The sequence below is a fragment of the Schistocerca cancellata genome, chromosome 10, assembly GCF_023864275.1.
Source record: "Schistocerca cancellata isolate TAMUIC-IGC-003103 chromosome 10, iqSchCanc2.1, whole genome shotgun sequence".
NCBI classification, from domain to species: domain Eukaryota; kingdom Metazoa; phylum Arthropoda; class Insecta; order Orthoptera; family Acrididae; genus Schistocerca; species Schistocerca cancellata.
This window is the reverse complement of record NC_064635.1, coordinates 67,917,317-67,932,966: the sequence shown is the minus strand read 5'-3', so window position 1 is coordinate 67,932,966 and position 15,650 is coordinate 67,917,317. Positions and strand designations below refer to the sequence as shown.

Genomic DNA, 15,650 nt, shown 5'->3' with positions numbered 1-15,650 from the left:
CAGTTATTGTCTGATGGTAGCCTAGTAAGACAAAAACCCGTTGACTAAATAAATTAATACTGTACCGCACCCTCATTTTTATGCTTCTGCCAATAGCATGGTACTTGTTTTAAAAAATCCTTTAAAAATCTGGTATTTTCAATCTTTCTCAAACACACCTCTCCATTTGAGTGAAACTTTTTATCTACGAACCATTTGTTCATCTGTGGGAACTAGATTATGGAAGAGTTCAGAAGGTATTCATAATACAGTTTGTGGAGTCTTGTGACAAAACTTCAGATGAATGTTATGGTACATTGTAGCTATGAAACAGTACTTCGTGAAATGACTCATAGCCTGAAATTGTTCCCAAAGCACTCCGACATATCATTGTAATATTGCCCTGTGATTTTTTTCTTCGTTCTAGGAAATATTCCTAAAAACTGTAACTTTGCCAGACATGCAGCTGTCTTCACCGTCTTTGGAGCAGATTCAACAGAAGCAGTCCTGTGTTTGAGTGTTACTCGTTTTCCTGGGTGTAACGACGAATGTAGATCTCATTTACACTTAACTCGATTAAAGAAATCCTTCAGATAATGCTTAAATTGCTCCAAACACGGCTGCCAAGTAAAAGCAACGCCTACAACCACACCAGCAATTGCAGCATCTGCTGGAGCCACAATTTTTTCATCGCCAACCTACCATCTAAAACATTAATTTCCATTCGCGTTGACATACCTGTGGCCTCCGTTACTTTGTGCAGTTTCGGTTAAAAATCTGTAGAATTGTGTGTGGACTTTTGCAGTGATTTCTTTAGTAATCACATCTGCCAGTCATCTTGGGCCATCCTCTTAAAAGACAGACGTCCGACCACATTTAAATTCCTTGAAAGAACTTCTCATTTCTGTCATTCATGGAGAAGGGTCAAAGGGTCGCCATAAGCAACATCCAACTTCACTTTTATCGTGTCACACATTTTCTTATCTAAAGTAAAAAGGAACTCACTGAAGGGTACTATACTTTTTCCAGCTCGGTGGAAACCTCATAGGACAACTTAACAGTATTTCCTGCCAATCCAGACTTACCAATGAATGAGTGTCACTTTTCGTAAATCATCATCTAACAGATGGTGACACACAATGGTAACAACAACTTGGATTAGCAACGACATGCTCCCAGACTTAGCTAACTACCTTCAGATTGCAATTCCAAGGACATCCAGGATATTTCTTTTACGCTTGATGAGCTGCCAGTACTCGCAATAACATTTTAGTTTATTTGTGTCAAACATTCTGTGAATCAGTCGCATTTTAGCTAAGATATCTCGTAAACTCATTGCTTTTAAACTAAATAACCATGTCATACCATGCTGTACGCATTAGGAAATTTACAAATACAAAATATGTGTACTAACTTTTGTGAGGGGAAGCCGTAAAATTTTAACTATCACTGGAAAAAATTAAACTGTGTAATTAATAGTTTAAACAGGGGCAAGTTCAGGATGGAATAACAATAGTATGGAAAGAAAGACTGCTAATCACTAGATGAAGGTGTCGAGTTGCAGACAGCCTAATTACACTACTGGCCATTAAAATTTCTACACCAAGAAGAAATGCAGATGATAAACGGGTATTCATTGGACAAATATATTATACTAGAACTGACATGTGATTACATTTTCACGCAATTTTGGTGCATAGATCCTGAAAAATCAGTACCCAGAACATCCAACTCTGGCCGTAATAACGGCCTTGATACGCCTGGGCATTGAGTCAAACAGAGATTGGATGGCGTGTACAGGTATAGCTGCCCATGCAGCTTCAACACGATACCACAGTTCATCAAGAGTAGTGACTGGCGTATTGTGACGAGCCAGTTGCTCGGTCACCATTGGCCAGACGTTTTCAATTGGTGAGAGATCTGGAGAATGTGCTGGCCAGGGCAGCAGTCCAACATTTTCTGTATCCAGAAAGGCCCGTACAGGACCTGCAGCATGCGGCCGTGCATTATCCTGCTGAAATGTAGGGTTTCGCAGGGATCGAATGGAGGGTAGAGCCACGGGTCGTAACACATCTGAAATGTAACTTCCACTGTTCAATGTGCCGTCAATGCGAACAAGAGGTGACCGAGACGTGCAACCGATGGCACCCCATACCATCACGCCGGGTGATACGCCAGTATAGCGATGATGAATACACGCTTCCAATGTGCGTTCACCGCGATGACGCCAAATAAGGATGCGACCACGATGATGCTGTAAACAGAACTTGGATTCATCCGAAAAAATGACGTTTTGCCATTCGTGTACTTAGGTTCGTCGTTGAGTTCACCATCGCAGGCGCTGCTGTGTGTGATGCAGCGCCAAGTGTAACCTCAGCCATGGTCTCCGAGCTGATAGTCCATGCTGCTGCAAACGTCGTCGAACTGTTCGTGCAGATGGTTGTTGTGTAGACGTCCGTATCTGTTGACTCAGGGATCGAGACGTGGCTGCACGATCCGTTACAGCCACGCGGATAAGATGCCTGTCATCTCGACTGCTAGTGATACGATAACGCTGTTGGAATTCAACACGGCGTTCCGTATTACCCTTCTGAACCCACCGATTCCATATTCTGCTAACAGTCATTGGATCTCGACCAACGCGAGCAGCAATGTCGCGATACGATAAACCGCAATCGCGATAGGCTGCAATCCGACCTCTATCAAAGTCGGAAACGTGATGGTACGCATTTCTCCTCCTTACACGAGGCATCACAATAATGTTTCACTAGGCAACGCCGGTCAACTGCTGGTTGTGTATGAGAAATCGGTTGGAAACTTTCCTCATGTCAGCACGTTGTAGGTGTCGCCACCGGCGCCAACCTTTTGTGAATGCTCTGAAAAACTAGCCACAGCATCTTGTTCCTGTCGTTTAAATTTCACGTCTGTAGCACGTCATCTCCGTGGTGTAGCAATTTTAATGGCCAGTAGTGTATCTCCCCTCGGTTCTTGCAGTGCACTTTAAAGGTGCGAGTAGTGCGTCTCCCTGCAGCTGGTCGCCAGTTTCTCCTTCTCCAGGCAGTGTAGTGATGTGGAGAGCACGTTCCAGGCACTGCTCGGACGGCGCCCTGCTGGACAGCCAGGAGCCGCTGTACGCCGAGGTGGAGCGCCGAGCGCAGCCCGCCGCCAGCGCCGCCGCCAAGTTCTCCGGTAAGTGCTCGCCTCGCCAACCGGTTCTCCACTGTACTCTTATGTAGTAACACCGCACTGCCTGTTTTGGCAGTCACCTAATTAAGTTTCGTATACGAACACGGTTGCTCTTCTTATTATACACTAAAGCGCCAAAGAAACTGGTATAGACATGTTAATTCAAGTACAGAGATATGCAAACAGGTGTAGCAGTTTCTTTGACTCTTCAGTGTATTAGTTTATTCGCCCAGATCGCATAAAAATATACTATGATTACTAGTTTCAGCAAAATTAAATCACCATCTTCCGGTCATTTGCATAGGGGAGAGAAAAAAATTATACAGGGCAATCCATTTCGTCGACTGCTCATACCAATTGCTTTCAGCTCTGATGTAAATGAAGGACCAATTACGGAAAATTTTAATGTCAAACCAATATAAAATGCATACAAATTCAAAGTAAACATACATTATAGAGACGACGTTCCATAGCACCGTCTATTGCCATACGGTAAGAGAATAGTATAAAATACATATGACGTTTATAAAAAAAAGTAATGACCATAACACTGATTTTTTTACGTATACATTTGAAAAACGACGTGTATGAGACTAAAAAATATAAAATTTCGTTACATTTTGTTTCAAAGGGATAATCGTATGTTGTAAAAGACTGCTACCATCTTATGGCACCTGAAAACACGATGTATTGCATTGATTGCCTCAGAAGTTTCTATCAACAAGGACACAACATGAAATGATTTTATACACGTCTTATCTATTTTATTTGTGACTATTGTGCAGCGTTCACACAGCTATTCTCTTAGTGTATGACGAGTTACGATACTATGGAATGTTGTTTTTATAAACTATTCCTACTTTGAATTTGTATGCATTTTATGTTGGTTTGACATTAGAATTTTCGATAATTGTTCCTTTAAGTACATTGCAGTTGTGCCCAATTAGTGTAAACAGTTCTTATATATAGTGCCAGTCTTTTCAGAGAGTAATTTTGAACCTAGAAGTAGTTCCGGACATAAATAGTTTTTTGCTGAGGACAACCGTAGCTGAAGTAATCCATGTTTCTGAAATAAAATCCTTTCAGAAGTGTATGAAGTTTTACAGCAACACGACCGGTTTCATGATGTCAAATCACACCTTCAGATGTACATATGTCATTAAACATTTAAGCCCTGACACAAGAAGGAGAGGGCTTAACCTTCTCAAAGTAAAATCATGTTACCTGCAACAAGCAGGACGTCACAGTTCAAATTGACCAGTTGGTAAAGTGAATTTAAAGGCCCGTTTACTTCATACAAGGAAGAGACGGACCGCAACCTTCCAAATGTCTCTCTGTGCAGTGCTACACAGCTAGTCGACGTGCAAGATTGAAATCATGCAGAGTCTAAAGCTGTACCCCCAACACAGCCGTAACAGTCAGGTGGAGTTAAGACATTACAATATATTGTCGGATTCTGATTGCCTTTCAAGGATGTAATGCCGTAGTAGTTCGACTGCTTGGTTGTTGATTCTGGGCTCCTTGTTATATGGTCTTGCGTGTGCTCTGTTTGGTTTTAACGATTTTTTTGCTGAAGTTATTTTATAGTTTATGTGGCTGTGCTGTGTAACAGGGGCTCAGTCATTCCCAAGACATTTGGATACGTGCGAAAATGTTTGTAACTTTCCCCCCTACGTGTAAGGTGGCACTAGTGCCCTCTGTTACACACATAAGCGCATTGACTATAGTCCAATTAAAATTAGTTGATAACTGACGTCTGTACGTGCTACCACAGTGTTACCATGTCGGTTGCTGCGACTGATCGGTTATATGTGGCACACGGATGCGGCAGGTGACTTCCCGAAAGCTGTTAATATGTAACGCGGGGGAGTGTTGGAAGTGGCCCCCGCAAGTTATGTCAGAAATGCGAAATGCTCTGTCGACTACTGATTTTAAATGATCAGTGACTGAACTGCAGCGGATGACGCGTTTGTAGCCCTGAATTTCAACTCATGTCATAAGCTGACCACAGCCTCGTGGAATGCAACTTATCCGAAAAAACAGCGATCAACAATCTGCGGCAGAACTAAAATCACGATCGTTTTGTTGACAGCGATTAAAGCTGTCATTTGCATAGGGGAGAGAAAAAAATTATACAGGGCAATCCATTTCGTCGACTGCTCATACCAATTGCTTTCAGCTCTGATGCCGGTATTACACTATCAAATTTCTTTGTCAAAGATTTGATCAAAGATGTGATCAAATATTCCGTCAAATATATTTGACAAAGATCTTTGACGTAGCGCTAGAAGGGGTATTACACTGTCATCATATTTTTCGTCAAAGTTCAAGATGGCTGACAACAACAACTCGTTATTAACCGCAGCAGTTGCATGTACCACAATTGCACTGTGTGCACATGCGGAAGAGAAGCGGGGGAAAAAAATGAAACATACCTGGTTGAAGCCGTGGGTTTTACGACGACACGATAAAAGCATTCAACAAAACTTGTTACGTGAGCTTATAGTGGAGGACGTCAAGTCGTACATCAATTGCTTAAGAATGGATGAGCATACATTTCTGTATGTGCTCAGTGAAGTGTGTCCTCATATCACAAAGCACAATATTCACTTAAGAACTGCTACATCTGCAGAAGACAGGCTCATTGTAACACTCCGATTCCTTGCTACAGGAGAGGGTTAGGTTAGGTTAGGTTAGGTCAGGTCTCCAATCTATTTTTGTATTCAGCGTGCCTCACGTTGTAAAGCGCCTCATCAGCTTCATACATCTCTATTAATTTTGTAGTTGGGGGCAAACACCAATTGTATTTACCGGCAATGTTTATAAAAACACTACAGACGACAGACTACACCGATGCTACCTCTCCATGTGGTAACATGTCACATTGCGTTGAACAGAAGACAAGCGACTTCTCTGATCAAATCTACAGCGAGGCCCTAGATTTGATCAAATATTGGACGACATTTGACAAAGTTCCCTATTACACCATCAAATATCTTTGACAAAGAAATTCGATAGTGTAATACCGGCCTAACCTCCATGAGCAAACTCAAAACAGAAAAAATAATCAGTTTCAGCTCTAAAAGCAAACTGTAATTTCTCGCTATCACTGCTGCTGGGTGGGGGTTTTTCTCTGCCCGGGGACTGGGCGTTTGTATTGTCCTCATCATTATCATTCGTGACAGTGGTTAGAATGGAATGTGAAAAAATTGGACTGTGTGAAAATTGGGACTTTGTACGGGCGCTGATGACCGCGCAGTTGAGCGCTTCACAAACCAAACATCATCATCGTCATCATGGGTATCACTGTTTATCTGAAATTATCATAACACTGGCCACATGCGCTGCCGCGTCACCAACCGATGAACAGTCGTTGTTCGCACTTATTTACAGATTACATGCGACACAAGCAGATGCCAGATGGAAAAAGAATTATAGGCAGAAAAATAAGAGCAAATAAAAAAGTCACGCTGCAAAAAATTATAAATAAAAAAAGTTACATATAAACCAAGTAATTGAATAAAAATAACAATCAAATTCTTTCGATAAGATTTAGAAATTAAAAAAAATTAGTTGCATTTAACGAGATTCGAACTTAATGACCCTCAACACATCAAGTTAATAAGTTAACCGTTATGCTGCACTACAATTCTGAATTTTTATATTTATGACTGTGGCCATCCAGTCGCAACGATGAATTGCAGCCTTCAAAAGTTCGGCTTCTTACAATTTCGTGCGAAGTAGTGGTGGGCAGGAAATCGCGTATCTGTTAGAAATCACAGTGACTGAGAAGTCACAGATATCACAGTAGCAACTTTACAGAATCTAACTGCGATTTCAGTCACAGTTAGCAGTCGCAAGTAGTATTTCATATTCAAAGACGTGAGCCACCTATTGGTCGAATTTAGCACTGCTTTCTGCGATTTCAGTGACAAGTCGCAACTAAGAGTCGCAAGTAGCAACTAAAAAGCGCACTTAACAGTGCCATCTGTTGGCCAAAGTTCATACTACCTCCATCTCTGCGATACGGTATCGAGTCTAACTGCGATTTCCGTGACAAGTCGCAACCGCGGTTAACAGTGGCATCTGTTGGCCAAAGTTCGTACTACGTCCATCTCTGCGGTACGCTATGGAGTCCAACTGCGATTTCCGTGACAAGTCGCAACTAAGAGTCGCAAGTAGCAACTAGAAAGCGCGGTTAACAGTGCCATCTGTTGGCCAAAGTTCGTACTACGTCCATCTCCGCGATACACTATTGAGTCCAACTGCGATTTCCGTGACAAGTCGCAACTAAGAATCGCAAGTAGCAACTAAAAAGCGCAGTTATCACTGCCATCTGTTGAGCAAAGTTCATACTACGCTATTCGCTACCGAGTCAAACTGCGATTTCTGTGACAAATCGCAACTAAGAGTCGCAAGTAGCAACTAAAAAGCGCAGTTAACATACTTTTCCTAGTGTCATCTGTTGACCGACGTACGTACTTCGTTATGAGAGCCTTGTGCCTCACGAGATCGATGTGCTGTGTGTGCATATGAAGGGCTTATTTCAATAGTGGTACAAGTCCATTTTTGTTCATTTTGAGATACAGAGTCGTAAAGTTAAATGAGCGCTGACAAATCTGCATTTGAGATACCAGAAATATTCAAGCATATGGCTTCTTGCTAGAGATGAACCTTTATTTATGTTTGTTTGGATCACTAATTTCAGAAGCATTATAGACAGAAAAGTGGAGGTAATGGACTTGTACCACTATTGAAATAAGCCCTTCATATTATATGACAACATGCACATTCAGCATCAGTTATGGTTGGTCAAATACTGCTGTGACTCTGAATGTATTATATTAATAAGAAGCAACATTGCCTTTTTCTCCTGAAAATATCAAGTAACGTAACAAATGTGTTTGATTCTGCTTCCAATATGACAGTTTTGGTTATTACTCCACATGCCTACAGGACTTTGCAATGTTAAAAAAGCAGAACTCAGACATCTGTATAAGTGTAGAGAAATGAAAACAGTCATATGAATGCCTCACTTTTGTTCATAGTTCAAGACTCGGGAGAAAAGTTTTATACCTGGTGTTCTACATGGCAACTTCACACACAAGAACTTTTTGCCGACACTGCTACCACCTACATAAGTAAGCTTTTCCTGTGTTACTTTCAAGTAATGCACTTAAGCTATTCCTGATTTAACTGGAAGATCTGGACTTCCCACTTTCATATCAACAGCCTCAAAATGTATATTGTAGACTTCGGGATAAGTTACAGGTCAGTTTCACACCAAGATTGTGGAGAAAGGGGGGGGGGGGGCGGCATGTCACTCTCCAACAAGTGTTTACCAATAAGTAAGTGGCGGAAAATTATGGGTATAGGACGGCTTAAACATGTGGAAAATGAGATTTTTATTATTCACTCACTGTATTTGACATTTATTATTCCTTTAAAATCGCACAACAACTTCAATAAAACACAGTTTAATTATTCACACACTTATTTCACAATTATTTCACTTTTAAACTGCAAATTCTCTAAGAGCTGTCTTGAATCTTCACGAGTCTCTCTCAAAAACAGCCTTGATGTGGATAGATACGTACAGCAACCAGTAATCAGAGTCAGAACTGTGTCTGCAAAAACACAAGGATTATTAAACAATTTTTGCTGTCATTAATTACTGTTGTTGTTGTTGTGGTCTTCAGTCCTGAGACTGGTTTGATGCAGCTCTCCATGCTACTCTATCCTGTGCAAGCTTCTTCATCTCCCAGTACCTACTGCAACCTACATCCTTCTGAATCTGCTTAGTGTATTCATCTCTTGGCCTCCCCCTACGATTTTTACCCTCCACGCTGCCCTCCAATACTAAATTGGTGATCCCTTGATGCCTCAGAACATGTCCTACCAACCGATCCCTTCTTCTGGTCAAGTTGTACCACAAACTTCTCTTCTCCCCAATCCTATTCAATACTTCCTCATTAGTTATGTGATCTACCCTTCTAATCTTCAGCATTCTTCTGTACATTAATTACTAGCAATATAATTGACAGAGTAGATTGCTAATATTTGCTATAATGAATATCACATTTGCAAGAACGATCTCACTGAAGTAATTAAGTCCATCGAAACGCTTAGAAACTAACCTCTCGTCTGACGAAAACGGTCTAAAGACGCAGTGGCAATTTCTTCAGATCTGTTGACAATGATATTTTGAGTTATCACTTTACTGAGTGACTGAAATGTAGTTCAGGTACCTGTGAACATAACAATATGTTAGAATTCATTTTCTAAATACGAACTATTACGGTACTGTACGGCTACTTACATATTAATTACACTATTAATATTTTCACAGTTGTTTCTTTAATACAAAATTAAAGCCAACGGAAGAAAAAACGTAAAACATACTTGCCAATGACAGGTTTGTTGAGATGCAATTTTCTGTGTTGACAGATGTAACTTTTTCATACGGTGGTAAGTCGCAAAAATCGCAGGAATCACAGAAATCGCAGAAGTAGCAGAAGTCACACAAATCGCAGAAGTAGCAGAAATCGCAGAAGTAGCAGAAGTCACAGAAATCGCAGAATTAGCAGAAATCGCGGAAGTAGCAGAAATCGCAGAAATAGCAGTGGCGGAGGGATACACGACCTATGTTCCTTAACTGCGAGTCTTAACTGCGACAAATCACAGTTAAGAATAACAGATACTGAAAAGTAGCATTCACAGAAATCACTGATATCGGAAAATCGCAGTTTAGCCCATCACTAGTGCGAAGCTTGTCGGATTTTGGTAGTGATGCTAACTGTATAGAGTGATTCACGAAGATACGCAAACATTTTAGTATGTTTTCTCCAAGTAAAACTAAAGAAAAAGCTTCATATAAACACAGGTCCGAGAATATTAAGTGACGGAATTATGGCTAATAAAAGATTTTGCCTCAAGTTTAGCGACTTCGCTAATATGAAGTCATCGCAAAACTGTACGAGGTTAAAGTAAAGCACGATTTCCATTTATGTTGTTGTTATTGGTCTGATGAATCTAATAAAACATGTCCCAGACGAGTATCTGCAGTAGTTTTCCAGAACATCCAGAGAAGCAAAGATTATTATACAAGTAAATTTGTTTACTTTCCATTAAGAATGTAGAAATGTTTATTTCATTGTTGTTTGAGTCGTTTCGTAACCTTGAAACGAGTTAGTTTTCTGTATTGTTCAGTGTAAGAACATACCATAATAACAACAATATATTTGAGTGAAACCACATAGTAACTGTTGTAGTTTGTACATTATTTATGAAGTAGGAATGTCTTTCAAATTTACGGCAGTGGAATACGCCGATACGGTGTTTATTTACGGCAAATGTGGTGATAATGCTACGGCTGCAGTTAATGAATATTGCGTACGGGGTTGATTCTGTGCTGATGTTATAAACTGTCAAGAATGATTGAAAAGGATAAATTTTTAATTTGAGGTACGGTCCCTGTACCGGAAATGAATGAGTCGAAGGTTATGTGCAAAAACCGTTCTGATACCTCTGACAGTGGAATGGATGTACCAGTACTTTTACTACTAAGATTGTAGGCAGCTTTCAGAGGTGGTGGTACTGAGCAAGACTAGAAAAAATAGTGAGTAAAGGTGGGCTCTAAAATGCGTACCTGAGGAGCTACGAACATTTGTTCTCCTTTATTGAACAAGAGTTCATAGCTTACATCTTGGAGCCCAGGTTTACCAGACTTTTTTTTTCTTTTTGCTTTGGTCCATACTACCACAACTAAAAGTTGCCTAACCTACAATCTCTGCAACAACAGTATCAGTACATTTCGCTATCAAAGGTATCAGAAGGGTTTTCGCTTATAACTTACTACTCGTTCGTTCCCCTTTCAGAAACCATTACCTCAAATTGATACATTTGTCCATTTCCATCATCCTTGAAAGTTTGTAACATAACGCAATCACACTGTAGGTATATACATTTACAGCCTCCGGCGCCGTTAACTTTGACGCTCCGTAGCGTCTTAGGATGACGTTTCCGGACATGGGTTCCTATGCAAAACTTGATCTACTACGTCCCCTCTACAGCATCTAGAAGTGTGTAACATGAATTGTGAAACACCCCGTATATTAAAAACTGTATCAAAAGAGAAATTCACTTGGTAGAACCAATAAATTATGGTAAATAATTGCTGGGCAGTATTTACGAGGGGGCGTCAAAAAATAACCGGAATAATTTTTTTTTTTTTTTTCATTTTAATGCGCCCGCGCATGGGATTGGTGCTGGCAGTACCAGAGAGGTCTGACTTTGAGTGACGTTAAACACCATTCGTGTCAGTAGCCTGGTGGTAAGCAGTTGAAGGGAATCAAGGAAAGCGTACGGGCATGTTTACACTACCCAACATGGATCTCAAGTTGTAGCAGAACGCTTCAATTAGATTTAGCATTTTTCTTGACAAAACTCCATCACAAACATTGGCAGTGTTGCAACAAGCCATCGGGATTACATAAGTTTTCGAGTGGTATGAACGATTTCGGGAGGGTAGAAATGACCATGCAGTTGCTTCACACCCCGTAAGTCCCTCAACTTTGAAGGCTGAAACCAATGTCAACACTGTTGATGTCATATTACGGGGAAGACTGCCATTTATCGTTAACAACGACTGCAGAGTGAAAATCTCATTCTGGAAACAGTATGGTAGTCAAAATCGTGTTGTACTGATTCTGATAGGCCACAGTCGATATCAGTGACCGTAATCATTATCCGTTGCTGCACCTCTTTAAGTGACTGTGGAGGCAGGATCACACGGGCTTTGGCATAACCCTGTAAGAACAGATCACACAGAGTTTAGTCACATGAGTGTATTGGCTGCTAGAGGAGAGTAGACTCACAATAGGATGCACATTCAATCTGACACAGGCCATTTGACAGTGCCGTAATGACAAACAATCCAACCAGTGTGGATTCCGAGAACATCGATCTCTACTTGTACTACAGTCCAACCAGTGTGGATTCCGAGAACATCGATCTCTACTTGTACTTTCCTCACATGACATATTGGAAGCATTGCATCAAAGCAGGCAGGTAGATGGAGTATTTCGTGACTTCCAAAAAGCATTTGGCTCGGTACCATTCCTACACCTACTGTCAAAAGTTTGATTGTATGGGTATCAAGTGAAATTTGTGACTTGATTGAGGACTTTTTGGTAGAGAGAATACAGCATGTTACCTTCGATGGAGAGTCATCATCAGATGTATAAGTAACTATGGGTCTGTCACAGAAAAGTGTGTTGGGACCCTTGCTGTTTGTGTATTCTCTTAATTAACTTATGGACAATATTAACAGTAACCTCAGACTGTTTGCGAATGACACAGTTATCTATAATGAAGTACTGCCTGAAAGAAGCTGCACAAATATTCAGTCAGATCTTGATAAGCTTTCTAGGTGGTATGCAGATTGGCAGCTTGCTTTAGATGTTCAGAAATGTAAAATTGTTCATTTCACAAATTGAAAAAAATGTAGTGTCCTATGACTGTAATACTAATGAGTCACTGTTGGAATCAGCCAACTAATACAAACACCAGGGTGTAACACTTTTTAAGGATATGAGATGGATGATCACAGAGGCTCAGTTGTGGGTAAAGCAGGCAGAAGACTTCAGTTTACTGGTAGAATACTGGAGAAGTGCAATCACTCTACAAAGGAGGTTGCTTACAAATCACTTGTGTGACCCATTCTAGAATACTGCTTAAGCAGTATTCTAGAATGGGTCACACAAGTGATTTGTAAGCAACCTCCTTTGTAGAGTGATTGCACTTGGGACCTGTACCAAATAGGACTAACAGGGGATGTTGAATGTATACAGAGAAGGGCAGCACAAATGGCCACAGGTTTGTTTAGACCTGTGAGAAAGTGTTACAAAGATGCTAAAGAAACTGAACTGGCAGGCTCTTGAAGTCAGATGTAAACTATTCCTAGAAACTACACTAACAAACTTTCAAGAACTGGCTTCAAATGGCGATTCTGCAAATATTCGAGGGTTGAATGAAAAGTAATGCCTCCACCTTTGTTAATTGGGTTTGGATGGGAATATTTTAATAAATCAAATGCAGAAATAATCCTTAGAATGCGATCTTTAATTACCAATATTTACTTTTCCACATAATCAACAGCCATGTGGATACATTTCTGCCAACAATGGACAAGTTCCCTGATGTCGTCACGGAAGAAGTCGACACTGTTTCTGCAACCACAGTCTCACAGTCCTCTCAACGTCTTCATCAGAAGCATAATGATGTCCCCACAGATCGTCATTTCTTTATCGGGAACGGATGGAAGTCAGACGGTGCTAAATCTGGGCTGTATGGAGGATGCTGTATGGTGGTGAGATTCAGTCTCTGAAGTTCTGCTGTGGTGTCACAGATCTTCTGATAGCCAAGCAAAGCAATAATGTGACCCACATGTTCTTGTAAAATGCCGATTGTGTTTGCAGTTTCTCTCTGAGAGATATGACGATTGTTCTGAATCAATCTGTCAACATTTTGGTTGTGAAACTCTGTAGTTGCTGTCACAGGACGTTCAAGTCTTTGTTTGTCGCACAGGTCAGATGTTCCCACCGCAACATCCTTAAACTTACTTGCCCAACGACACACAGTACTCACATCAACACAATCACCATAAACTGCCTTCATTCTGTGTCTGATGAATCTCCTTTGGGGTGTCACCTTCTTCTGTCAAGAATTCACTGACTGCACATTGCTTAAATTGCATTGACTGACCGTCTGCACAGGGTTCCATACTTCAAACTGTAATAACTCAACTGTTCCATGCTAAGGCTTTCCACCATCTGTAGCTGTAGAGAAGAGGCTACGGAACAAGCCAGTACCTGCCGCATACCGATGCTGCCAACTGTTGAAGAGTTATGAAGGTGGAGGCATTACTTTTCAGTCAACCCTCTTACTACAACCCCCTATATATCTGTCACATAGGTATAGTGATGACAAGGTTAGAATAATTATTGCACACACAAAGACTTTCAATCAGCCCTTCTTACCAACTCAATACATGAATGGAATGGGAAGAAACCCTAATAACTGGTTAAGTGTGATGTACCGTCCGTCATGAAAGCTTACCGTGAATTTCAGAGTATGGATGTAGATACAAATGTCTGAAAGAAACTGTGTTGGAATGCCATCTTGTTGCAAAATGAAATCTCCACTATCTTGCTGTAAGTGTGGCAAAAGCCATTGCTGCTGCATGTAATGTACACAAAACCAGTCAGTTTTCTCCACAAAGAAAAATGATCAGTAAGCTTTTGAGGAGGACTAGGTGCAAAAGGCTTTAACTTTATATGAATCACCAATATGGTCCACAATCTCTTGCGGATTTTCCGTGCCATGAGCATGCACAGTATGACGATTCACCTTTCAAGCACAGTAAACACAGCTTTGTCACTGAAAATCACCTTCCGTGAAAAACCATGTCCCTCCAGTAGCCACTGCAAGTCATAGCAAAAGTTAGAATGTACCTCATAGTCCTGAACAGTTGGCACACGTGACAACTGCAGCCACTTCAGTTTCACAGCCAGACTTTTGTGCAGAATATGCCAAACAGTTGACTGCAGTATCTGCTGGTCTCTGGTCGCAGGTGTTGGCAGTTTATTGTGACGATCCTGGCTGATGTGATTTCGCTGACCTGTTTTTTCATACCACATTAACAGCCAGTGACACTGAATGTGAGCAGATAACATGTCATATACAGTCAAATGATTGGGTCATAGGTGACTCATCAGTTTAAAGTTACTTTTAATTGTAAGTAGATGGAATAATTTACAGTGTTTTGTAATTTTAAGTACCACAAAATGATTTTGAAAATAAAATAAAATTAAGAATAAATATCTACTTAAAGTACTTTTTAGCATGAAATAGAATAAAATTAAACATCAGGGATGGTTACTTGTGCAAGTCAGTCATAAATTCTTCTACACTGTAATAATATTTACTTGCAAGGTACTTTTTTAATGAAGTGCAAATTCTTTTTCATAATTTTTGCAATTTTCACAGATTTTATTGCCCAGCCTCATGCATCTTCTCCAGCTGTTTTAGCCTATGAGTTGGTAACTTATACTGAGATTAGTTTCTTGTTTCATAATCTTGCTTAAACAGGTTATTCTCAAAATGTTGTGTGTTTTGTTTAGAAAACTTAATTGTCTCATACATTTAGAGGCCAGGAAGAACTGACTGGAACAGAGGTCTGCATAATTGTCTTTTTTTCTGCACCTGCCATGGCCATAATGATTTTTTTCTTTAGCCTAAAGAGTCTCTGTAAGTCTGTTTTCTCTGATCCCCAAAAAATTATACCATATCTTATCACAGACACAAAAAGTGTGTGATATACAACCTTTTTGACAGCTGTTTCTATTATACTACTTATAACATACATACTGTAAGTAGCATAATAGAAGCTCCAGTCAAAAAAGTTCTGTGTCGTGTGTATTTTG

At 40.4% G+C, this 15,650-nt stretch overlaps 1 protein-coding gene across 1 annotated transcript in view; it reads left to right on the top strand.

Annotated features, from left to right (window-relative positions):
• Positions 1 to 15,650, top strand: part of LOC126106408 (uncharacterized protein CG43867) — a 429,676-nt gene that overhangs the window by 277,143 nt on the left and 136,883 nt on the right. The window contains exon 6 of the mRNA XM_049912680.1: positions 3,068 to 3,168. Within this exon, the coding sequence (XP_049768637.1) occupies positions 3,068 to 3,168 (101 nt within the window). The remainder of the gene's footprint in view (positions 1 to 3,067; positions 3,169 to 15,650) is intronic.